Source organism: Danio rerio, chromosome 7 (genome assembly GCF_049306965.1).
Source record: "Danio rerio strain Tuebingen ecotype United States chromosome 7, GRCz12tu, whole genome shotgun sequence".
NCBI lineage: Eukaryota > Metazoa > Chordata > Actinopteri > Cypriniformes > Danionidae > Danio > Danio rerio.
Window position 1 is genome coordinate 19,580,070 of NC_133182.1, and position 26,145 is coordinate 19,606,214.

Below are 26,145 nucleotides of genomic sequence, written 5' to 3' on the forward strand. Positions count from 1 at the left end.
ACATTGTTCTTTATCTGAAAAACAGTGCTGAAGTCAGATATTCTACTTTGAAAATGTGCGTTACTTGCCGGATCTGCTGTCTTTGTTTTGGTTATTTTAACCCGCCCACTGCCTGTTTAGCCAATTATATTTCCACACCCAGGGTTGCCTTAATAAAAGCCGCGTATTCGATTTATTCAGTCATGAAGTCTCACAAAGTATGTGTTCACAACTGAAACGTGAAAAGGCTACATTAACCCTGTGTCCTAACAACACACCACATGATGAGATAAGATGCATTTTTTTCTATTTGCAACATGACAGAAATTGAAATACAGCCATTCAGAAGCACAGAAAAGTGCACTTACTGCACTCCAATGAAACGGTAGGATATATAATACCATTATTACATATTAAACCTCTTTAACATTATTAAATGAACATGATGAATCACTGATATGTGTTGGTTTGCATTATTAAGTTCTCAAGATCAATTTCAAATAGTTTATTTTATTTTTAAGATGTGAGGTGAACATCTGCTGCTGCTTTCAGTAGTATTGCAATAAATATCATGTAAAATGGCATTGAAACTCACATTATTAGCATTTAACACTGAATAAAGAACATGAGGTGTACCTGAGGTGATCATTGTAATTTATCTTCTTGTTCTGTTTCTAAATTATAAATTTCAGGAGTTGGTTGGAACAAAAATTTATATGGAAAATATTCCTTCAATCCCATGCCGTTGCTTTTATTTATTCAGCCTTTAGGCATACAATTCTGTTGATGTCGTCAATCTGGCAACCTGACACTGCTTGTGTTTTAAACCAGGCATGCAATACCTAGTCCAACCACTGGGTTTAAAACTTACATACTGCACCTTCAAAAATGTTTGAATTCTCACTGCACTGTAAATGAATGGCGAGAGTGGCTTGGCAATCACATTGCATTTTAATGTCAAGACCTTCGTTTCCATTAAACACTTATTTCATTATTCATTATTTCTTCTCAACACAGATATTTACAAAGCAAACACTTTTTGTTTTTGTGGAGGAGTTAACCGATGGTATCTTCCCAGGGCCTTTTCTTGCCTTGATTTGGATTGCTTGGTTTTCCTGTTGACATCGGTGCTGCTGACTGCTGAAGGGGGTTGTGGGTAAAAGTTTGCCTCAGGGGACCTTGGAAAGTGATGGGATAAATGAAAATTGTGATTAGAGGAAAAAAAACGTAGGACCCAATATTGTGATCAATGATCATAGCTGGGAAATAATGCTGAAAAAAACATGAAGGGGCCATGAATTGAGAAAATGGTACTTCTGTTGACCTACTGACTTACACTCACTGGCAACTTTATTAAGTACACCTGTCCAACCGCACATTAAAGCAAAATTCAGTCAATCACATGGCAGCAACTCAATGCATTTAGGCATGTAGACATGGTTGATCGGCTGCAGTTCAAACTGAGCATCAGAATAAAGAAGAAAGCTGATTTAAGTGACTTTGAACATGGCATGATTGTTGGTCCCAGACAAGCTGGTCTGAGTATTTCAGAAACTGCAGATTTACTGGGATTTTCACACACAACCATCTCTAGTGTTTACAGAGAATAATAAGAAAAAGAGAAAATATCCAGTGAGTGGCAGTTCTGTTGGCGCAAATGCCTTGTTGACGCCAGAGCTCAGAGGAGAATGGCCAGACTGGTTCGAGCTGATAGAAAGGCAACAGTTACTCAAATAACCACTCGTTACAACCGAGGTCTGCAAAAGAGCATCTCTGAATGCACAACACATCCAACCTTGAGGCAGATGGGCTACAGCAGCAGAAGACCACACTGGGTGCCACTCCTGTCAGCTAAAAACAGGAAAGTGAGAGTACAATTCGCACAGCCTCACCATAACTGGACAAAAGAAGATTGGACAAACGTCGCCTGGTCTAGATTTCTTCTGCAACATTTGGATGGTAGGTTCAGAATTTGGCATCAACAACATGAAAGCATGGATCCAATGTGCCTTGTATCAATGGTTCAGGCTGGTGGTTGTGCTGTAATGGTTTGGGGGATATTTTCTTGGTCCACGTTGGGTCCATTAATACCAATTGAGCGTTGTGTGAACGCCACAGCCTACCTGAGTATTGTTGCTGACCATGTCCATACCTTTATGACCACAGTGTACCCATCTTCTGATGGCTACTTTCAGCAGGATAATGCGCCATGTCATAAAGCGTGAATCATCTCAAACTGGTTTCTTGAACATGACAATGAGCTCACTGTACTCAAATGGCCTCCACAGTCACTAGACTGGACCATCTTTGGGATGTGGTGGAACGGAGATTCTCATCATGGATGTGCAGCCGACAAGTCTACATCAACTGCATGGTGCCATCATGAAGAATATTTCCAGCACCTCTGTGAATCTATGCCACAAAGGATTAAGGCAGTTCTGAAGGTAAAAGTAGGTCTAACCTGGTACTAGTAAGGTGTACCTAATAAAGAGGCCGGTGAGTATATACTAATGAATGTCCGATTAGGTAAATGTCTAATTATAAACTTTGACACCAGTGAGGTAGAACGTACATGTCATTGTAAAATGGCTTCAACGTTATTCGTGAATTTGTAAATATTGCAAAAAAAAAAAAAACAATTATGGAGGTCATGTACAAATATTGCACGATAAGTTGACATATTGATTGTTGTGACAGGTCTAATCTGAGATACTTTTATTTTTAAACTTTAATTTGCAAGCCTGGCTAACATAGCTTGCCATGTCTATACCGTGCTTTATGTAAATGACCCATAACTGTTATTATTATAACAAGGTCCAACTGCATCTGTTATTACAGACCGTTATTGAATATTTAAGTGTTTTTAAACTAAATCACAGCAGTGTCCATCGATGAAGAAAGAAGACTGTCAAACAAACATGCAGCAGTTTACATTAGTGGCCACGCAGTTATCCATTTGAACTTTGTGACATCACCTTAAAAGCTAAATGTTTACATATGCTGTTAACCAATCATAGCAGTGGCCACTTATTTTTAGGTCTAAAATCCACCAAACCTATTCAATTGGTCTGTTCCAATGAGGGACCAAAATTAATCAAATTAATCATTAAAAATGTATTACAGTTACACAAAATGATCCAAAAAGTAGCATATTTGATACTGAAATGTTTCGTAACCAATAAATCAGCATATTGGAATGATTTCTGAGGGATCACGTGACACTGAAAATGAAGTAAATGATTCTGAAAACTCAATTTCCTTTTTTTCTACCTTGTATTTCATTCATAACTCATAAATGGAGGTTTGATTGGCATAATGGACTTCTATCAGAGAATCTTCTAAAGGTAGAGTAGGCACTAAAAGGCTCACTAGGTTATGAAACAGAAGTATAAAGTAAAGCCTCACCTTTGGCTGCAATATCGAGGTGTCCTTTAATTCTCCTTTCTCTCTCCTCCAGCTGCTGAGCCAACTGGGCATTCTTCCATCCTGAGGTAAACAGATTCAGGATCATTATATAGAGAACATAACACAGGCAAAACCCTAAAACAAGGCAAAAAGATTCATATACAGAACAGTCCGTTTACTGTTAAACTATTATGAAAGAGGAATAACACAATGTCTGCAATGGAAACAAACTTAAAAGGTCACTACTTTGCAGAACCATTTATATATTCATTGCGTTTTCCTGGAAAAAGTGTGAACGGCTTTGTCATGAAGCATTGTGACTTTCTCTTCACTGTAAAGTCATGCAAAAAAAAAGGAATTAATTTAAACAATGGTATCTCATAGGTGATTGTATATAGTCTTCAGGGTCAAATATACTTTATGGTCAATCTATCATAACAGTGTAATTTTAATGACCTCTTCTGTTGAGCTGATTTACATTTAGCACACAATTTTATCTAAAGCAACGTACAAATGAGGATGATAGAATAACTTCAGGTCACCAGTGATTGGCAGATGCTAGCGATTGGCATACTTCATATAAAAAATATTTATATCCTACAATCAAATGCTTTCTTAACTGCAGATTTCTCATTGTTGTCTTTTTTTATTTTTATTTTGTTATTAAAACAAAAGAGCAATGCCCTCAAGCGATGCTTGCTGCCTGCAGTTCAGTTAATGGCCACCGGGTTACCAGTCACCTCACTAATAGGAGGGATTTTTTAATTCTACATAAAGCGCTTTATAGTGCATCCTGAAAGTATTCATAGTGCTTCACTTTTTACAATTTTTTTATGTTACAGTCTTATTCCAAAATGGATTACATTGATTTATTTACTCACAATTCTACACACAATATCCCATAATAATAATGTGAAAAGATTTTTTTTTTTTTAAATATTGCAAATTTATTAAAAATTAAAAACCTGGAAAAAAAATAATCACATGTACAGAAGTATTTACAGCCTTTGCCGTGAAGCTCTAAATGGAGCTTGGGTACATTCTGTTTCCACTGATCATTCCTGAGATGTTTCAGCAGCTTAATTGGAGTTCACCTGGGGTAAATTCAGTTGATTGGACATGATTTGAAAAGGTATACACCTGTCTATAGAAGGTCCCAGAGTTGACAGTGCAAGTCAAATGTACTGGATGTTTTTCAGCAGCAGGAACTGGAAGACTAGTCAGGATAGAGGGAAAGATGAATGCAGAAATGTACAGAGACATCCCTAATGAAAACCTGCTTCAGAGTGCTCTTGACCTCAGACTGGGGTGACGATTCATCTTCCAGCAGGACAATGTCCCAAAGCGCACCGCCAAAATATCAATGGCTTCACAACAACTTGGTGAATGTCCTTGAGTGGCCCAGCAAGAGTCCAGACCTAAATCCTATTGAACATCTCTAGAGAGATCTGAAAATGGCTGTACATTGTCGCTTCCCATCCAACCTGACAGAGCTTGAGAGGTACTGCAAAGAGGAATGGGCAAAATTCCCAAAGACAGCTGTGCCAAGCCTGTGGCATCATATTCAAAAAGACTTGAGGCTGTAATTGCTGCCAAAGGTGCATCAACAAAGTATTGAGCAAAGGCTGTGAATACTGATGTACATGCAATTTTTCAGGGTTTTTATTATTAATAAACTTGCAACAGTTAAAAAAAATATTTTTTCACATTGTCATTATGGGGTACTGTGTGTAGAATGTTGAGGAAATAAATTAATTGAATCCATTTTGGAATAAGACTGTAACATAAAAAAATGTGGAAAAAGTGAAGCGCTGTGAATACTTTTCAGATGGAGTACTAAAACTGAATAATTCAATATAAAACAATAAATCAGATGATAAACCAGATCTTGAGTTTGTCCATTTCACCTTTCTTGACGGTTGCAAAGAACCCTTCATTTTCAGGCAGCGCTGACTGTGGATGTACGATGCGTTCTGGGATGCGCAGCTTTTGTCTCACGGCTGGGTGCCTCAACACGGCCACCTGAGCCAGTGAGAAGAGGTTAGAGGTCATCCAGTAGGTAAACACCGCCTGCAAAACACACAGATCAGATAGCACTCGTGGAAATCCTCACAGCATGACAAGAGAAGACAGATTTCAGTGCAAACACTGTGTGGCAGTTACATGCTGAAATACAGACAGACAAATAAAAGACTTACCGTGGGGAAGTTAATGGTCAGGGGGAGGATCACAAAGGGCATGATCCTGAAGACGGTCTTCATGGCCCTCAGATTGGGGTTATCGACTCCAGATTCAGCTCCCAACTAAAAAAATCAAAAACAAAACACACCTTATAGACATAGTATATGTGATGTCACCAATCACATATTGTAATCCAGGTATAACACAGTATGACAACGCTTCAGATGACTGTTCTAAAGATTACAGCAAATCAATCTGTCAGATTCTGGAGTGCATTACAGCTCTAAAGAAAATTATAAATTATCTTAAAACAAACACATTTATAGAGATGATATACAATTATGTAAGAATTTCACCTACAAGGAAATGGAGAACACTTGACTGGTTTGTGAGCACAATTAAGTGCACAAATCCTGCCACATTATCTGGTAATTGTAAGAAATAATTCCAAAAGGCAATTGACTGTAAAGCCACATAAAACAACACAAAAATATGATGTATATGCCGAGTTCAGCGACTAATCAGCCGGAATCAGCTGAGGTGAAGTGATGGCGACCAACGAGACCTAGCTGTCACTGAAGTGGCCACGCCCTTAGTTATACAGACTTAATATAAATCAATATACACAAAACAGATGAGTTATTAAAAAATTTAACCAGTCACAGTTGTCATGAAGGGTAATATTAGCTATATGAACCAAAATCGTTTCTTGTACCAGGCTGTAAACACCTTTTTTTTCTGCTGTAAAGTTGGACATTTTAACACTGAAGTCAATAGAAATGTGCACTATTTTGGAGCCAGGCCTAGTGGAATTTCAATGAACTACAGTTTCAGTTACTTCTGTATTAGCTTGACGAGGGAGAGCGGGATGTTGCCGCTTGATCCGAAATATACAATTATAAAAGACCTGTTACACCAAGAATGACAACTAAAAAAACTAAAGAAAACTACAAAAAAAAAAAAAACAATATTAGCACAAATGCACAATAATATTGTTTATTTTAAGCTAGCGCTGCGGTTTTGTTGCCTGCCACTTTAGGTACTGTTCACATATCTTGTCTTTAACCTTGTAAAAAAAAAAAAAAAAAGGCACTCTGCTTTCTCCACCAATTTCAACCATGATTTTAACATGCTCATTATTGTCTTTTATAATGTAATTTTTAAAAATAAAAGTAGTCTTAGAGTAAATTTTATCCCCTATTACAATATGCGTTTATCATATTGAAAATGAGCAGTTTTTAAATAAAAAAATAAAATAAAAATCACACTTTTACCTCTAAGATGGCAACCATGGTGCCCGTCACTGCAATAGGGAGAATGTAAAAAGGGTCTGCTGCTGTTAAGTCTGTGAACCACCAGAGGCCGCCAGTCTGCAAACTTGGCACAGGGAGTTCAGACATCTTTCGCAAGGCGATAAAGAAAGAGAGGAAGATTGGGGCCTGAAAAGGAAGATGATATGAGAATTAAACAGCAGCTCATCAATAACGCTATCTGATCTTGATACCTAAACAGTGATCAGATAGTCATAACAGTATTATTAATAAAATCATAAAGTTTCTTACCTGTACCAAAGGTACAAGGAACCCACGAAAAGGGTTCACATCCTTCTTCTTCTGAAACATCATTAAATCAGTGTACGCCTTTGAAACTGAAGAAAGAAAATGTGTCCATTAAAGACAATAAGGAAAGGAACAGAAGTACAGAAAAAAAGAAATGAGGTTAAAAAAAAAAAAGACCAAAATCATATGAAGAGAAAATATGCGACTCTTACATTCAAATTTGTTACCGCTCTGCTTGGCCTCATTCATGCGGTTGGTGAGTTTTGTCATTTCCGGCATGACATTGTTTAGTTTGGCTGCTTCTCTCTGTCCCTTTACAATGACTGGAAACACAGCACACCGAGCAACAATGGTGCCTGAGAAAAACAGACAAAGTTATGGTCATTAATTAATAACAACATTGAAAAATACACAAAGTTTTACGCTGTATTTTCATTGATCAGGGCACAAGTAGATGAGTAAGACACATTCTTATTAACACCTGGGACTGGGTTTTTACTATATGGCTAATTCTTAAAGGCTAGTCTAAGTGCTCTATGGGCACTGTTGCTTTAAACTATCACATTTGTACAGTTCAGGGGTCGGTTGCACCAGCAGTGCGCAAGTTAAAATGTAGCGTAGTTGTGAGACTAAGTGAGACTAAGTTACAACTTACACATTACTAAGTATTTTTGAGTTGCACTGCTCAACTTAGTTTAAACGTAACATTACGCTCCAGCTAAATATTTATGGCAGCCTCTCCCCATGTATAACGGTAGAAAAGGGATGACAACGAGATTAGCTTACATTGAGTAACTCACAATGATGATGATGAATGATCTTCCTCTACTCACAGTCTTAGTTTTCTCCCAAATCTCGCATTTATTTTCTTTTGTAAAAGAAGAGTTTAATTTTCTTAAAGGAATTGTTTTGTGATAATTGTATCAATTAAAACAAGAATGTCTTCATGACTGAGTTTTTCTTTCTGCTCTTTTCTCTTTCATGTATAACATGTATATGTATACGTTTCATATAAAACAAATCAAGTTTAATGTTTTAATAACGTCACGTGTATTTTGAGTGCATTAATGGCTTGCGATGCAGCATCGTCTGTTATTATTGACTGACTATAATTTAATGTGTCATAAAAAGTATTTTTCATTTAATTTTTATAGGACAGTTACATATAGATGCATTAGTTGCAGTATGTCAAAGCAGTTTACCGATTTAAATGCTGTTTATCGGATGACATCGTTCAATGTGACTACGACCTACTAACTACGGTTTCCCTTAAGAACATGTGGTGCAACCGAAGTAAGAACAAATTTAGTTAGAAACTAGGTAGTAGTTACTAAACCCCTATTGTGGACTTTACTTTCCAGTTTAAGAAAGAATTTACGATCAGCTGGTGCAACCCTACCCTGGTCACTTTCCTATTTTTTATTTATTTATTTTATTTATTTATTTTTTTCTAAATGGTCTATGGATGGGTAAATTTATAGATCTTTTGTAGTCTTTAAAAATAAAGTTGCAAAATAAGCTTACAAAATCCAGATAAATACATGACAGAAGACGATGGAAAATTTATTTCAGAGATCAGATTTTCAAAGCTCTGCCACAAAACTACACTGCTTTTTACATTCATTCCCCTTCAATACAAATGTATTATTTGAGATGGGCTCAAAATATCATCTGGTTTCAACCCATCCCACTTTGAGTTTTGGGTGAACTATACCTTAAATACTAAGAGCAACATTTTACCTGCAACTATGGCTCCCCACCATGGCAGCCCGATGCTGACGTGCATGAACTCCAGCAGATTTTGGATCAGACCCACAGGTGTGGAGTTGCACAGCCCAAGTTCTGATAGGCTGGCTTCAGCTCCGACTCCCTGGAGAACATCCAACGCAGTAAGAGGAGCCTCGGCTACCTGCTCTGTGATTTGTGGTGTGACTGAGGGGGTGGGGTCAACTGCAGGAGCTGGAATGGAGGCTGGAGCAGAAATGGCAGCATCTGGAGGTTCACTTGGAGTCGATACTCTTTGAACCGTCGTTTCTACTGTCTGTAAAACAAGCAAAATATTTCAGCAATTGAAATGAATCTCAGAAGTCATTTTAAAAAAAAGAAGTTTTGAACAAGTGCTTAAATGCATGCCTGTGCAATGTAAAACAATACAACTCAAACTACAGTGCAGTAAAACTGAAAAAGGCACTCTAGGAAAACTCCCACCTGTGAACTGTTGTGTCTGATTCCCACAGCATTGACCAGTAGGAACTGACCATGATTTTGGCACCCAAGAAGTGCTCTAACTAGACCCCGATTTCCTTTGCCAGTGTGGAGGTGTGATCTTTGTACAAACCACTGCAACAAAAGAGATTGAAAAAAAATATTTTACATTTATTCAAACACACTTTTAAATAAAAAACATCACAAGCAATTTAATGCTTGGTAAATAACAAGGAAAAAAAACTCTCCCCACACCCTGCATGAATAACTTTTTTTTTATTGAATCATAAACTGAATGTTATTTAATTAATTTATCTACACACACTCTCCCAGCTTCTGTTATATATATATATATATATATATATATATATATATATATATATATATATATATATATATATATATATATATATATATATATATATATTTTTTTTTTTTTTTTTTTTGCAACATTAACTTAATTGTTAAAAGCAAATATAAGGTACAAAATGGATTTAGAGTGCTTTCACACCCAGACATTTGTTCCCGAACCTGGCACGCTTGCCTCCTTAGCCCAGTTTGTTTGGTGTATGTGAATTCAGCAATAACACTCTGATCTGCCCCAAAACAATCAGTCCGAGATCGCCTGAATGAGATGGTCTCGGCTCGATTAAAACGAACTCTGAAGTGGATCGATTGTAGTGAGAGAGCAATACGATCCAACGAACCAGACTATATCAGTGTATTATGAATATGTAATATATACACGACTATATGAAGAGAGAATTATTAGGGTGGGATGTCATTCCAACCAGTAAATGTGTGTTTCAAGTCAAATACGAATGTGAATTATTAACTATTATCGAGAGCTGTTTATCCATTAGAAAAAATGATCGAACTGCAACGTGCATCGTGGTTTATCTGTTATTTCTCTCTATAATGTAGATCATATAATGCATAATTCTAGCCAACGGCTCTGTATGAGAAAGTCTTACCTCTGATTTATATTTGGTGATGATGTCTGCGAGTGTCATCATTCAAAATTAAAGTGCAGCTTTTCGCTTATAATGTCTTATTGCTTAAAATAAGGATGCATGACAGCTGAGCTAGACTTTGAAAAATAAACAGTGAAACTCTGACCAATGTGAGGAGAATTTTCTTGCACGTGACTTGTTTTAGCTATTTTGGTCCGATTAGAAACTTTGTTGTGTGAAACGAACCGCACCAAGAACAACAAGCAACATTGTTACTATTTTACTCCCCGTTTCGGAACTAAACAGTTGATCTATAAATGAATTATGTTTGTAAACATTCAGGATGCGCGCGCAGGGAGGTGGCAGAAAAAAAATGGAAGCACGAGCATTTACAGTGAGGGAATGACATCAGATGCGGTACAGAGTTTGTTGTTGTCTTAGAAAAGATATATTGATTACATATTATATATATTATTTACATAATGCTTTCAGCGTATTATAACAGCTCATCACCCAGTAATAAGCACAGTGATTCGGCAAAATTAACGTTAAAGTATATAGCGTTCCTCTGATAGGTCCATTTGCGATAGCACCCTCCCAGTGAATACTGAATAAGACGAAATGACCAAGCATCCAGTCAGAAATATTCAATCTCATTAAAGCTTCAAGTGATTTTACAAAAGAGCCACCATTTTTGTTCTGCATGGTCATGTGCAAGAAATAACGCACAACACGACATGTTTGCTATTGCAGCCTGTCTTTTTTTGCAACCGGGGACTCGTGTGACATCATGTGTGACGTAGGTTGGTAATTCGTCTATAGGTGTGAAAGCAGCCTAATATACAGGCAGAGGTGAAATGTAACAAAGAGGAGTAAGCCTCAAAACTTTGTGCATTTCTGCATGTGCCTTACAAAGGTGAGTGGGCTTGACAAACCACCCGAAAACACACTCTTTCATCTAGTTGACAATTCAACTGACACACCAGTTTTGCACCAGACACTTTCTTACAATCACTCAACATCTCCAAAAAAAACCACCAACTTACTCTAGCACGTAATTTTCTAAGCACAAACAGTTCCCTTGAATAATTAGCACTTGTGTTCATTGCATCTTCTCATTGAATTGCTAAAACAGTTTTTTAGTTGCTGACAGTCATATGTGTGTCCCACGTTGCTAAAAACACTATTAGGAAACATGTATTTAGCTAACAAGTGAAAATTGGTTGGTTTTGCATTGTTTTGAGCAAATTCGTTTTTCCGGATTGAAAAGAAATTTTGAAGCTACGTCACGGCCATGAAATCCTTGGATGTCTGTACCGGTCAGTACAAAGTGACGTCATTGAGTTTTCAACAAAATCATCAGCTAAATGTAAAAGTGAGAAGGATAAATAAATAATGAATAAATTAGTTAATTAATCAATGTTTAAGACTATTGTGCAGAGGCCCCTACATATATCAATATAAATAAAACTATACAGCAGAAACTGGAAGAGTAAGTATAGATAAATTAATTAAATAAAATATATTTTGTGATTGCAGGGATTTTGAGAAGTCTGCTAATAAAAACAGTTATTTACGGGGGAGTTTTGGTTTTATATTCACACATTCAGACTTTCGCCTTAATAATAAAATTTCAGAAAAGTGTTCTTTGTGATTTCTAAATCATGAAGTCATATTAGCAGCCAGTGACAATCAAAGTACAGCACTGTTCACAGTCAAATAATTAGTTGTTTTGAAGTCATACTAACATGTGATTTCAGACCGAATATTCAAAGTTCAATGGTAAGCAATAGGGAGCATGTCACAAGTTGTCACTGAATGAATATGCAAATACAAAACCAACTTTACATCAAACACGAGTACCCCCTAAACCACGCAAATATAGTTTTGGCAGCACATCCTGACAGCTATGTAGCATCATTTTCCAGCACACAGACTCTCATGCACACACAACCTCGGCTATGCTACTTAGCTTTTGTCAAAGTCATGTCATCGAAACCACTACGCTTTCGCGCATTCTGGAGAACTGAAAAACAAAATACAAATTGCCACTCACCTCATTTCGCGTCAGAACAATAGGAAGTGTGGAAACGCTTGGCGTACTTGTTTGTCGAAAAATACATGTTGTAAGACATTCTGTGACCACTCTGCCCCTGAGCGCAGCCATCTTGAAATGAACAACACATTGTACGGTGAGCGCAAAGGGACAGTGTTCCTGCTCCGCCCACTTTCAAATAAAACCTTCTGCACCAACTCCCTGATATCATTTTAACTTATATGTTTGACTGAGGACGACGTCAGGGAGATAAGGGCAGAATCGTCGTTTAGCGCTTTAGTATATACTTTGGGGAAAATATATAGCTTATAACATTACACGCATATTATTAAAATTTAAACGAAAAAATGACGGAAGAGGTGAACTGGGATGAAGATTTGGAAGTAGACGCCGTCGTTCAAAATCTTAGTAATGTGACATTTTACACTTACTTTTAGTTTTTTTTTCCTCTTCTCATTTTAGACTTGTATAAGACTGTAATGCGTAATGATAAAAGAAAAAAAAAAAGTGATTTATTGAATACAATTAAAATAACAACAGCAAAACCAAAAGTGAAACTGATTAACATACTTATAAGAGGAAGTTTTTTTTTTTTTTGAAAATAAGTAAAATAAATAAATAAATAAATACATTTAATTAAAACAGTCATTGCTTTTGACATCTAGGTATCCATAGATATATGAGAGATTCCAATTCTGAAGTGCAACTATCAAATGAATTAGTGGACTTTGGTAAGTTGGCCTCAGATTTCTGACAAAAATTTGTATTTGAAAAGTGTGAAATTTGTTTATGTTTATGTGTGTATTCAATTAAGATGTTAAATGTTTTTTTTTATCAGTTGAATTAACCTGTGGTCACCGAATGCCAGTAGACTATGTTGTTGCTTGGTTCAAATGTTACCTGAAACAGGTTGGTCCCAAATAAACTGCATTTCATTGAAATTTATACCTGTGCTGCCATGTAATGTTCAACTGCCTCTTGTCTTTTTAAGAAAGAAACAGACTTTTCCTGCCCACATTTTATTGTGGATCAAGGGAAAACCTGCGGTGCAAAGCTGTCTTACCAGGAGATCTGTCAGTTGATACCACTGTCTGATAAACAACGTGAATTCTTAGAGGAAAACCTTGCTGCGATTGTTGCTAGAAGACTGTTTGATTTTAAATCTGTAAGATTTTGATTGAATCTGATTTGTTTTGCATGCATGTGGCCCTCTACACAACAGTCTAAATGCATATGTTTGTCATCGCTTCAGTGTCCTGGATGTCAGTCTCATGTGGAAAGACGAAATCGAAATAACCTGTGTGTAAAGTGCACTATCTGTACTGCCAACATGACACAGACCTACTATTTCTGCTGGAAATGCCGAAGAGAATGGAAAGGGGTGACAAATAATGCTGAATGTTGTGGCAATACTGGCTGTGGACAGAGCGTGGTAAATAAGATTTTAATTTGAATGAATTACTTGGGTGAATTAAAGTATGCTTTATCTGACCACATATTATGATTGTTTTTGCATCTGAACAGACAGAGCCAGATCCACTGAAGCCATGCACACCCGAGTTCAAAGCGGAAAAGCTTATGACAGAGGGGAAATGTGTAAGTTATACTGTATACTTTATATCATGACAACTGAAATTGTCCAGCAGCCTGCAATATAAAATTAGAAAAAAATATATAACAAAATGCTAAAATTGGAACAAATAAAAACATTTCCAATATTGTGGTAATTGATATATTATTGCATTTTTAGTAGCACTTCAAAAAAGTTTTCTTTTGATGAAACCTTTTTCTGTTTATTTATTTTTTTTAAACATGATCTAACAACGAGCAAGAATTTATTTACAGGATTCATCTACAGCATTTGTGAATTTCAGTCAATGCCACATTTAGGAATAATAATAATAATTTAATAGACCCCATTTTGAAAATGAACATTTGTATCTATTTCTCATTGAATATAGGTAATGTATTTTAGTGCATTTAAAGAAGAAATATTTATTAAACATTCATTCATTCATTCCTTCATTTTCTTGTCGGCTTAGTCCCCTTATTAATCTGGGGTCGACACAGCAGAATCAACCGCCAACTTATCCAGCACTTTTTTACACCTTCTTGCTGTGAGGCGACAGCACTACCTACTGCGCCACTGCATTGCCCATATATATATATATATATATATATATATATATATATATATATATATATATATATATATATATATATATATATATATATATATATAAATATATAGTCAAATGTTATATATATATATATATATGCACATACATACATACACAGTTAAAGTCAGAATTATTAGCCCCCCTTTGATTTTTTATTTTTTTTATTTTATTTATTTTTTTTTATATTTCCCAAGTGATGTTTAACAGAGCAAGGAAATTTTGACAGTGTGTCTGATAATAATATTTTTTCTTCTGGAGAAAGTCTCATTTGTTTTATTTCGGCTAAAGTAAAAGCAGCTTTAATTTTTTTTTAAACTATTTTAAGGTCAATATTATTAGCCTCTTTAAGCTATTTTTTCGATAGTCTACAGAACAAACCATCATTAAACAATAACTTGCCTAATTACCCTATTCTGCCTAGTTAACCTAATTAACCTAGTTAAGCCTTTAAATGTCACTTTAAGCTGTATAGAAGTGTCTTAAAAAAAGTCTAGTCAAATGTTATTTACTGTCATCATGACAAAGATAAAATAAATCAGTTATTAGAAATAGATTATTAAAACTATTATGTTTAGAAATGAAAAAAATCTTCTCTTCGTTGAATAGAAATTGGAGAAAAAATAAATAGGGGAGCTAATAATTCAGGGGGAGGCTAATAATTCTGACTTCAACTGTGTTTGTGTGTGTGTATGTATATATATATATATATATATATATATATATATATATATATATATATATATATATATATATATATATATATGCTAATAATAGTATCCTACTAATAATATTATCCTAATATTATTTGTTAATTCTACTATAAACAAATGTAAGGTGTTGCATAATTTTATTATTTTTTAGATGCTGATAAAATGTTTGTCAATAATTTTTCCTTCTCTCTGTGAAGATTTACCCTGTGAAAGACAAATCACCTCAAAGAAAGCGTTTGGCGCTGCTCATAAACAATGTAGATTTTAAAGATAACGTCAGGACTGGGGCAGACAAGGATGAGCTGAGTATGGAGAGGCTGCTTAAAGGTTTGGGATACTCTGTGGTGACACTCAGAGACCTCTCTGCACAGGTGCATACACATTTATTTGTTCAAAATATTCACATTTGTTTGGCTTTCTTTTAAAACATGATGTATATTGATGGTCTGATGCTTAGGGTATGTCTACTGCCATGCGAGACTTTTCCCAGCGAAAGGAACACGCTGATTCGGACAGCTGCTTTGTGGTATTAATGTCCCATGGAGATGAAAGTGGGATCTGTGGGATTTTTGATTCTTCTTCTCAAGATGACGTTTTTCCACCAGATGAAATTTTTAAGTACTTGAACACACCAAACTGTGCTGGGTTGCGGGACAAGCCAAAAATCATCCTTATCCAGTCATGTAGGGGCGGTAAGTCAAAAAGCATACAAAAAAGGTGTATTAAGAATATATACATTGCAAATTTGATTAAATGTTCCGGACAATATGCTTTACCAGGTAAACCTGGCAATGTGGATGTTCCAGATAGTGTGCCAATACGTGGCACAAGAAGAGAGCATAAAGAAAAAGATTTCTGTTGCTTTAGATCTTCTACTCCAGGTAAATAATATTTCTGGACCAAATTTCACCAGGTTTACTACTTTATTACTTCATGATACACACACATTGACATGCATACACTGATGCTGACTTCTGGTTGATATTTATTTCAAAGTGTTACAATTCCTGTAATGTATGTCATAATTTGCATTCGTTCCACAGATACTGTGTCCTACAGGAACAAAGAAAAAGGCTCACATTTCATCCAAGACCTTGTGGAAATTTTTAATCGGCATGCCCATGAGGACGATATTGAGGAGCTCTTCAGAAAGGCAAAGTCACATTTAATATTTTTTTTAATAAGGATTATTTAGCAAGACACAGATCAATCTGCAGACATCATTGTGTGTGCAGAAATCAGTGGCTGATTTAGTTTTGAATGGATGCTATTTATTTGTTGATTAAAATATTTTTAACATTTTGAACTTGTTAGTAACATTAAAAAGGTCTGGAATTAGTTAAACATTTAGTTAATCAATTGAACATTTTAGATTTTTATGATTAGTTAATTTTGTTCTAATCTTTACTTACGTTTTTTTAAACAGGTTATTATGAAGTTTAGGGAGACACATGATGAGCAAATGCCATGCAAAGAAAGAACAACATTATGTAAAAAGTTCTACCTCTTTCCTGGATTGTAAATCATAGCAAGTGCAATATATATCTGCTTTCCTGTATGCATATCCATATATTCATTTCTTTTCTTTACTCTAATGTTATTGACATTTAATGCATTTGTATGTTTACCAAAAACATCAAGAAAGTAATCCACTGGATTTTAAAATTCTGTTTGACACTATTTTATTCGTTACAAATGTTTATTGTTTTATTATTAGATTGTATATTTAAAATTACCAAACAAAAATGTTTACATCACAAGTTAGCATGATACACTGTATGTTGACTTGTTTGTTTGCTTGGTCTGCCAATGTGGTATGCATTTCTTGTAACCGCTTGTGTCATTTATTGTAACTGAATTTCCTGAACTGCAAAACAGAAACCAAAACTGAACCCTGAAGTAGACCTTCGCTGTAGGAAACCTGGGAGTGTTCTCTGTTTTTGTTTCTTTTTACAGATAGAATGAGGTTTTTATGTTTATGATATGGAACATCTAAGTTAAAAATTAACACAAGTCTTTCTCAAATAAACCTCCATATGCATCTGAAATAAAGCTTTCTCAGCTCACTGGACATTTGATGGTTTTATAGTCTTTGTGTTTATGTTTTATTGTCTTTTGTGGCCTTTTCCACCAGGAAATAAAAAGTATGGCCAAAAGGTCAAAATTATGACTTTAAAAAAAGGCCAAATTAAGATGAAATAAATCAAAATAATGGCAAAGTTACAATTATGATTTTAAAATGACAATGTTACGTCAATAGGTGACGACAACAATCTAAATGTGTCACTTCATTCTTTAAAAATGACGAATCTAATGAAAACAAATCTTTATGACTTTGAATGACCAACTTAAATTGAGATAGAAAATTCATATAATATAAAAATTATATAATACAAAACAATTTTGAGTTATTAAAAAATAAGTTTATAAAACATTTTATTTCTTAAATGTCACTGTTTCAACTTTCTTGCTTGTAATTTTGACATAGTAGGTCATAATTTTGACATACTAAGTTAGAATTTCGAGTTTTTAAGACATGATTTTATTTCCTTGTTGAAACAGGCTTTCATAACACATCTAGTTGGTCTAATTGTGGGCTATATTGGATGTATATGATAAAGGGTTAATTATTTGATTTTCCTAATTGTTTTCTTTTGTTTCCTATCGTTCAGCCATGATGATATGAATTAGACAAATATAAATGTCAGGGCAATGCAAAATTTATCCATGTCATGTGAGTTGAATGTCATTGTAAAAGCATATTATTATAAATGTTACAAGTAAATCAGTATATAAATCGGTATGCATTTATTACAAATTAATTTTAGTATGTGATTTTTTTTAAAGTGTATAAATGACAATATAGCATTACCTTTAGCCCCATTTGTTGCAGCTTAATTTTTACACATTCTTTTTGGTGAATTATAATAGACATTTTTATATTAGCTTAGTTTACCATTCTTGAATATGAGAAAAAAATATATGAAACACAAAAACCCAGCACTTTCAATCATTTATTAATATCCAAAATCCAAAAAGACTAGGCAGCACAAAACATTCAATGATTCACCACAATCAAATAGCTTTCGTTTTTTTCTCATTACCTTTTGTGTGATTTTTTTTCCTTATTTTTGACAATTTGTCTGTGAGACCAATGTCTTTTATTCTCTTTTAATTCTATTTTTTAACAGCTTTTTTATATGAAGGTGTACTGGTCCTCTGAACTTTTTACTTTTTGTACAAATCTTACAATTTTTGTGTGGAAATGCGATAGCTTCTTCTAGTGGCATCATTTTGCTCAGTTTTTTAAGCAGTTCTGAGGTATAACTGTGACCATCTGAGTTATCAATGACATGATATCTGCCCTGACAACAACGAACCACTTGACGAAGCTTCCTATGTTTTGAAATAAATTCATCGATGGTCTGGCCAAGTTTTGTGAGCTCTCTGCCATTTGTGAAGATGATCGTTATGCGACTTCTGGCTCCTGAATCTAGTTGTTTTCTGAAAGTGTGAAACAGACCTTGCTGATGTTCGGTGAATTTAGAGATCGGTATTATCCAGAGGATCACATTGGGCCCAGGGTCAGATAACTTAACACACTTCTCTATTTCCTCAGCCCAACTCAATTTATTGAGGCAAAAGAGATTTGGGGTGTCCACCACAGTGACCTTTTCCACTGTCTTTACCATGCACTCTTTAGTCACAGTTTCTGATCCACTTCTGCAAGGAAAGTAATCTCCACCAAGGATGATGTTGCCTACTGTACTCTTCCCAGATCTGGAAGGCCCGGTCAGAAGGATCCTCAGAGGACGAGAAAAACTGCCTGGACTGAAAACTTTAGAAGAAAGCACAAACAATTTAAAGATGTAGTCACTGTGACATTGACATAAAGAAACCTGTTAAAATCCTACCTTTTTTTCTGTACAACAGCATGTAGGGTAGGCTTGAGCTGTCAAAAGACAAAAAAAAAAAAAACTGATTTAAATGCTAAACACTTTCAACTTTACATTTAATTTACTTTTGCACACTACACTCACTTTTTCAGGGGTGTTTCTGAAGTCTGTAAAATATTGACATGAATATTAAAAGATAAAAATGACAAATAAAAGGAAAAGGGGTCTAAAAATCTCTTAATTCCATAATGGATATCAAACAACCAAATATACAGTACCTCTGTTACACGGCTGTCATCAAAACAGTACCATACTCCATTTTCATAAGATTTAATGATTGCTTCGTAGTGTCCACCACTGTATCTCCCCTTATGGTTGATAACAGCATAAAGTTCATATGAAGGCCTATTGTCCTGCAGAGAAAGATCAGGTTTATTCTACAACCCCAAATCAGAAAAGGTTGGGCCAGTATAAAAAACGCAAATAAAAAAGAAAGTAGTGATTTTTAAATTTACTTTGACTTGTATTTCATTGCAGACAATACAACAAACATTATTCAATGTGATGCTCAAGATTTTTTTTTTTTTATGTATTCAAATTTTGGTTCTTGCAACACATTTCAAAAAAGTTGTGACAAGAGCAATTTAAGGCTAGTAATCAAGTAGATTGGTTAAATAATGGTACAAAAGCAGCATCCAAGAAAGGTCTAGTCCTTAGGAGCAAAGATTGGCCAAGAATCGCCAGTTTGCCAACAAATACGAGAAAATAATTAAAATGTTTTAATACAATGTTCCTCAAAGAAATATAGAAGGATATCTATATTGTAATATTGGAGAAATATGTCATATAACATGCATCCTTTTTCCTTTTTCCCCCTATTTATATATTTGTATTTATTCATTGATTTACTCTGCTCCTTTTATCAATGCTGAATAAATGTTAATTGTTGAGTTGATCTTGTTTAATATATTGTTATAGTATAGTTTCAATATTCTCATGAGTCATGAGACTGAGGCATTTAAAAAAAACTCTAGATGCAACTGACCACTGTTAACCTGATGAAGTCAGCTCTCTGCCGAAACGTGTGGATTTTTTTAGAAATTAGCCATGTGATTAAAGGCTTTTTAATGTATCTTCCACATCTTTTGAGTGCCTTGGACTGATTTTTGTTGATTGTTCTGATGAATCCCTTGCCCAAAGAGCACGAATACGTTATTTGAGCTACCCCAGAGCACTTTTTGTTAGTTTTTTTTAAAGGTTCACGAAACTCTGGAGTACTTTTTTTGAGATTTTAACAGGTTTGTGTTTGTTGAGCAACAAGAGAATGTTAGCACCTGTTGGCTGTAATTGTAAGAACAACTGGATAATTTTGAGCTTTTGTCAGTTTATTTCAGTTTACGGGTTTAAAATGATTTTTGGGGCGGGATCAAAATTGGCGATGTAGCGCAAAACTCCAAGTGCACAGATGACGCATCGGTTTCTCATTATTATCATTAGCGGAGTTTTCCTATCCTATGAGAAGAGCCTGCTACTTAATTATTCATGACTGCATGTGTTTTCCGAAGGCAAGGCAGACCTGCCAGTGCCAAGCTGTGAGACACGAACCCACGGCACACAGTATTAGCCGTTCACAAAGGGTCGTATGTGTTTGTTTCCATGATCTACAGGGTTTGTTGAATGTTTTTCCCTGCGATGCTGTCAGGGCCAATAGAGTGGAGGAACTATGACGTCAATTTGTATGCAAAAACCCGGAAGCGAGTTAGCATTTTAGCAGTTCCGGTTCCCTCGTCCCAAAGTCAATGGGTTTTTTGAATGGGGTTTCAGTAAAATCGCTTAAATAAGGTCTGTGACTAACACCAACTCAATATACTTTCACGTTTTGCTCTACGACATAAAACACATCAGTTACAGCACACTCTTCAACTTTTAAATTGATTATGATTCTTTAAAAAGACGGTTGCTATCAAGTTGCTAAATGAGACTACAGGCGGCGTCGGGGACATTATACGTCATCGAGCTGATCTGGTCTGGAGCGCAGCCCGCTTGTGATGGGCGTTTGGATTTGTTTGTGATTTAGGTATTTTCATGAATAGTATTTTATAGTTTGTTGTATTATTCTAATTGAGAATTCAGATTGTGTGTAGATAATTCCTTCACATGGAAAGACTGTCGAGACAGACTAATTTGTTGATCGTTTATTTTAATTAAACGATATTATGAAAATACTGCTCACCAGTGCAGCCTGTTTCTTTCCTGCTCTCAGTAATGCAAACGTGTGAATAAATGTGTAAAATACATGCATGTTAACAGTCATTTTAACGTGATCAAGTGATTTCTCGTCTTTTTTTCTTCATCTGAACACATTTAACTGCAGTATTTACACTCCTCCATAAAACGTTCAGCAGATGTGACTGTATGGGCTGTTTTTCGCTGTACTTCTTGACAAAAAATGAATATTGAATGTTGCTCTGTGCCCATGATGATGGAACTTGCAGGCATTTGATAGACTTGTTCCTCCTCACGCCTATTTCTGTCGTCTGTTTAAGGTAAGCGGGCTGTGTGCGCGAGCGATACACGTATTTAAATATGTCTCATAATAATACTATATAGGCAGATTTATACACATTTTTAAAACTTTTAGAACAACCGCAAAGCAAAACAGATGTATTTCCCACGTAAAAACAATCCAAAAGGCACAAAGGTCTATGTGTTTTTGCATATTTATTAGTTTATAATATATAGCGTGGATTATAATATAATAAACAGAGAGATTAACTCGTTGTCATGGACATTATTTTTAAAAATAAGCTTGATAAGTTGTCTGTAGCAGGGTGGGGCTGACGTCACAGACGAGCGCCCCGAGGGCACTGTAGTCCGTTTATAGCCTAATGTTAGCTTTTCAAGTCTTGCGTTTGTATTTAAGATCCAAAAGTGCTCAATGTTGTATTTTCGTGTGACAATTATCCGGCTGAACAAAACGTGTAAGTGTAATGAACAGTGTTTGAACACAGAGCTTATTATTCGCAATCTTCGAAAACCCTATGGGAAAATCCTATAGGGATTTTCACGAGGGAACCAATTTTATGCTAGCAGCCGATTAGCCTACAAAGTGACGTCATAGTTCCTCCACTCTATACAGCAAAGCTGTTTGTGTGCAGCAAGCCCAGGAGAGCAGTAGGAGAATTGGAGAATACCGGACGTTGTCTTTTATCATGAGGTTGTTCACATTTAGACACATCCCCGTGCTGCTGTGTTAGCCTAAATCCTCTAGATTACCAACAGGGATAATGGTTAAAATAGACAGGGTAAGAGACCTGCTGCACTGAGTCTGCATTCAGACCTATGATTCAGACCCGGGGATTGAGGGAAAGTCCTCATTGTGTTTATATAAACACGATTATCTTTATAATGATATAATTTGTGGTGATCTGTATATGAATACAAATGACAAATGTAGCAGGGCATTAAATTACTGTTTATTTCTTTGCATTTTAACTCTGTAAACTATAAAATCATGAAAATCGTGGGTCTCTTCACGGTTTGTGTCTCATTTTGTGAGCTAACTGACAACAGTTGTTTGCTCCCCTCCTTCTCCCCTGCTGGCCACGCCCACTCCTGCCCTTTGCTCGCCATCGACTTCTCTGGGCTCAGAGGCATCTGGGATGGACCATCACACAGTGGACCAATGAAGAAAGGGATCATCCAGACGGTTACTACAGACTGGGACAAAATTACACCTGAAACACTTCATCGCTTGGTGTCTTCAGTCCCTAAACATCTTTTAAGTATTGTGAAAAGGATTGGCAACATTTTAAAGTTTTAAATGCTTTACCGTATCAACATTTTTAGACATTGTTATTTATTCTCTCATGTATTTGTTGGCAAACTGTCGATCCTTGGCCCATACTTGCTCCTGAAGGACTAGACCTTTCTTGTATGTCGCTTTTGTACCATTATTTAACCAATTGCTCTTGTCCCAACTTTTTTGAAATGTGTTGCAATAACCAAAATTGGAATAAAAAACCCTATAATAATCATCACATTAAATAATTTTTGTTATTTAGAAATCACAACTTTCTTTTATTTGCGTTTTCCATACTGTCACAAATGTTTATGATTTGGGGTTGTATATTGGTTTTAAAACTTGTGTCTGTGGTATGATGGTTTATTCATCAAACCTTCTTGGGTAGAGTCAGAGGTACATCTAGACGACATTCGTTCTTCTCGTATCTCATCTGCATGTAATCAAAGTCAAACCTCTTCAGATGCAGGGTGAGAACATTGGGATATTCATCTATTTTAGTCCACTGCAAAAGTAGCACAATTACAAGGACATATGTTAAGCACATAAACCCAAAAATTAATCTGTTTAATAATGCGGGTGATTAATTTTGACAATCTTGCATTTTAAAGGTGCCACATGAACGGTTAGAAATAGTTGAATAATCAGAGTTCAGTACATGGATTAGGCCATATGCACACAGACTTTTAATATTCAGCCAGGCAGCTCAAGAGTTTCCGGTAAACTGTCTTTCCATTACAAAATTGACACGTTTAAGATCAGATTTTTAAAAAAAATCAGTGATCTTCACTGCCTGTTAGATATACGATAGGAAGTGTTTATTAGACCAAACAAGAAGCACTGCATTACATTTCATTGAATCCACAGAATCTTGATGAACTCTGGGAGACCTGCAAGAACGCTTTCTTTGCCATTCCAGATGACTTTATTAGTAAGTTATTTGTGTCATTGCAGCGATGTATGGATGCAGTCCTCAAGGCTCATGAGAGTCATGCACAATACTAACTCTTGTTCCACTGCAGCATGACTTTATATCCTATACTGTACATTATTTCTGTTTAATGACAAGACTTTTGTTTAAGCAAACTCAGACCTTACAGTCCTAATTAAATAATAAAAAATCAAGGTGTGATCATGTTTTATTTTGGTAAAATAAACATAATCTTGAGGCCTTTGCCTTTCATATAAGCCACTTCTGATACCGAATGATCAACTAGAAGTCAAGTTATTATTTACTGTTCATAAAACTTGGATATGCGACAAGACTTTTATCAGGCAGTGTATAACTTGTTAGTTTAACGTTTGATAGCTTAACATGTACATTGTATATTGCCGCATGTCTTTGTAATGAGGACACATGTAGACTGCTGAATATAAATGATTATTCATGCATCGTGTCATATCAATCATTAAAATTTAGCATATTGAATCAGTGCATGCTATGGCACCTTTAATTCACTCACCGTTTCAGTTTTTGTTTTGCAGTCACATTCATCACAGTACACCCAGTCATCTTCATCAAGTATTGAATGTTCTTCGAAGGTCTTCAGGCCTGTTTCCTGTAGGGTCAGAAAAACAGACTTAGAGAAGAAGCTACATTAAGCAATGACCAGTTTCCTAGAACAAAAACGACTTTTAGATGACAATGAATTGATGTAATATGTTGGGCATATGTTTAATGGATGGGATGTATTTAGCCTTCTTACCACATCATACATCTTGTTATTTTCAACATTGATGGACAGCAGTATTGAGATAAAAGTGTTGGTTTCTGGCATTTCTTTGCCACATTTGCCACATTTTGTTATGTTGATCATCTTCCCTTCAAAGACCTGGAACAGATGCAGGGCTGTTTTAATTTTTGACTCTTTTTCAGTAATCCTTAATAACCACAAACTTTTCCAGAGTTTTTAAATTATTGTTGATATGTGACGTATACCTTAAAAGCAAGTGGTCCCATTGTTTTTAAAATCTTTCTGTAATACTCCACTGCATCTTGTTGTTCGAAAACTTGAAGATAAAAAATATATGTAAATTATGTTAACATTTGTAAACCTACAATTTAGAGAAAATAATAGCTGTTTTACTCATCAACATTTAACTTGTTCTGTTAAAAACTTTTTGTGTCAGTACTTTGAGCAGTTAATTAAACAAACAGACCATTTCTTATGCCAAGACTCCTGGTTACTCCTTCAGTTGTGGTTACTGTTTTGGACAGCTTTCTGAAGAGCCTCTGAAGTTGTACCAGGATATTTTCCTTTTCAAGAGAATCTTCAGATCTATACCTTGTTCAATAAATATGAAAAGGTAGTGCAGAAAACATAATAAAGTGGGACTTTAAACAAATAATAGTAGCAAAAAAATTAAATTATATATATATATATATATATATATATATATATATATATATATATATATATATATATATATATATATATATATATATATATATATATATAATTCATTTTAATTTACCTCAGAACTTCCTCTCTGAATTCTTCAGTCATGAATAGACATTGTAGCACTGCATTTAAATAGCAGGTGGCACCTTGATTGGTGAGACCATAATACTGGACTGCATTCCTGATCACAACGTGACATAAAACGTTCATTAATCCATTACATTTGATACTACTGGATATTTTTAGTGCTTCCAAATATTCCAAATTTTACAAACAAGCATGTTCCGTTTTCATTTAGTCGAGATTATAGTATTTAACTTCATAACCTTTGACTTCATGTGATCAGAGTATAAAACAGAGATCTTAAGACTATGTCGTTTTAAACAGTTTTTAGATGGCAATGTTATAAAAAGCCAAACATACCTGTCATTTGAAGACTTTTCAGGGGTCGTCATGGTGAATACGGATATTTTAGTAGGCTTTACGCTCGTCTATTAGGCTATTGTGTGTAGCCTATGTGTAGATTAAAAGCTTTCTGCAAACTGTTTGCAAAATTCAATTTAGCCAACCGAAATAAAACAGCTTGGGCTACATCAAAAAGAAAACTGAAAATACCTTTAATATTAAAAGTCGAATTTGGCAACAACCGATTACCTCCGTTTTTTCTTCTAGAACACGGTGGAGAATCAGTGAGCACACATTAAATGAGATCAACGTAAAATGAACAGTTCCAGCTTGGCCACTTTAGTTTTACTTTCGATTTTCCTATAGCTATAAAGTCAACAAGGAAATAACATTGTATAAGATATTTTTAATT

At 35.2% G+C, this 26,145-nt stretch overlaps 3 protein-coding genes across 4 annotated transcripts; 1 reads left to right on the forward strand and 2 right to left on the reverse strand.

Annotated features, from left to right (window-relative positions):
• Positions 1-913: 913 nt before the first annotated feature.
• Positions 914-12,458, reverse strand: oxa1l (OXA1L mitochondrial inner membrane protein). Its single transcript, NM_001105130.2, has 10 exons — positions 12,339-12,458; positions 9,333-9,464; positions 8,865-9,165; positions 7,337-7,480; positions 7,128-7,213; positions 6,840-7,004; positions 5,583-5,687; positions 5,292-5,454; positions 3,385-3,465; positions 914-1,157 (listed from the first exon to the last, which is right to left on the reverse strand). The coding sequence occupies exons 1-10, from the start codon at positions 12,447-12,449 to the stop codon at positions 1,036-1,038; spliced, it is 1,410 nt and encodes a 469-aa protein (NP_001098600.2). The 5' UTR covers positions 12,450-12,458; the 3' UTR covers positions 914-1,035.
• Positions 12,459-12,544: 86 nt separating this feature from the next.
• Positions 12,545-17,299, forward strand: casp23 (caspase 23, apoptosis-related cysteine peptidase). The gene is given in 11 exon segments (NM_001109712.1): positions 12,545-12,746; positions 13,004-13,069; positions 13,177-13,247; positions 13,330-13,503; positions 13,591-13,770; positions 13,863-13,934; positions 15,426-15,599; positions 15,686-15,920; positions 16,008-16,109; positions 16,272-16,381; positions 16,655-17,299. Coding segments are annotated over 11 exon segments (1,341 nt in total). The 5' UTR covers positions 12,545-12,685; the 3' UTR covers positions 16,751-17,299.
• A 930-nt stretch (positions 17,300-18,229) lies between these two features.
• LOC141375335 (ubiquitin carboxyl-terminal hydrolase 12A-like) lies at positions 18,230-26,097 on the reverse strand. 2 transcript variants are annotated; one of them, XM_073908267.1, is made up of 12 exons: positions 25,944-26,057; positions 25,752-25,870; positions 25,402-25,509; positions 25,087-25,211; positions 24,866-24,936; positions 24,633-24,758; positions 24,390-24,485; positions 23,303-23,431; positions 19,403-19,537; positions 19,269-19,291; positions 19,143-19,180; positions 18,230-19,066 (listed from the first exon to the last, which is right to left on the reverse strand). In XM_073908267.1, the coding sequence occupies exons 2-12, from the start codon at positions 25,781-25,783 to the stop codon at positions 18,390-18,392; spliced, it is 1,560 nt and encodes a 519-aa protein (XP_073764368.1). In that variant the 5' UTR covers positions 25,784-25,870; positions 25,944-26,057; the 3' UTR covers positions 18,230-18,389. The 2 variants fall into 2 exon arrangements, with proteins under 2 accessions (XP_073764368.1, XP_073764367.1); XM_073908266.1 differs by having other exon boundaries at positions 25,752-26,097.
• Between the last annotated feature and the right edge of the window lie 48 nt (positions 26,098-26,145).

Bases quoted from the DNA above. Each gene is read 5' to 3' on its own strand.
- oxa1l (NM_001105130.2), bottom strand. From the start codon at position 12,449: ATGGCTGCGCTCAGGGGCAGAGTGGTCACAGAATGTCTTACAACATGT. The intron at 9,465-12,338 runs GTGAGTGGCAAT...CTTTTGTTGCAG, and splicing joins TTGTTCTGACGCGAAATGAG to TGGTTTGTACAAAGATCACA. The intron at 3,466-5,291 runs GTGAAATGGACA...TGTTTACCTCAG, and splicing joins CTTTGCAACCGTCAAGAAAG to GATGGAAGAATGCCCAGTTG.
- LOC141375335 (XM_073908266.1), bottom strand. From the start codon at position 25,783: ATGACGACCCCTGAAAAGTCTTCAAATGACAG. The intron at 19,538-23,302 runs GTTTGATGAATA...CTTTCTCTGCAG, and splicing joins CTCTGACTCTACCCAAGAAG to GACAATAGGCCTTCATATGA. The intron at 19,181-19,268 runs GTGAGTGTAGTG...GTCTTTTGACAG, and splicing joins TCAGAAACACCCCTGAAAAA to CTCAAGCCTACCCTACATGC.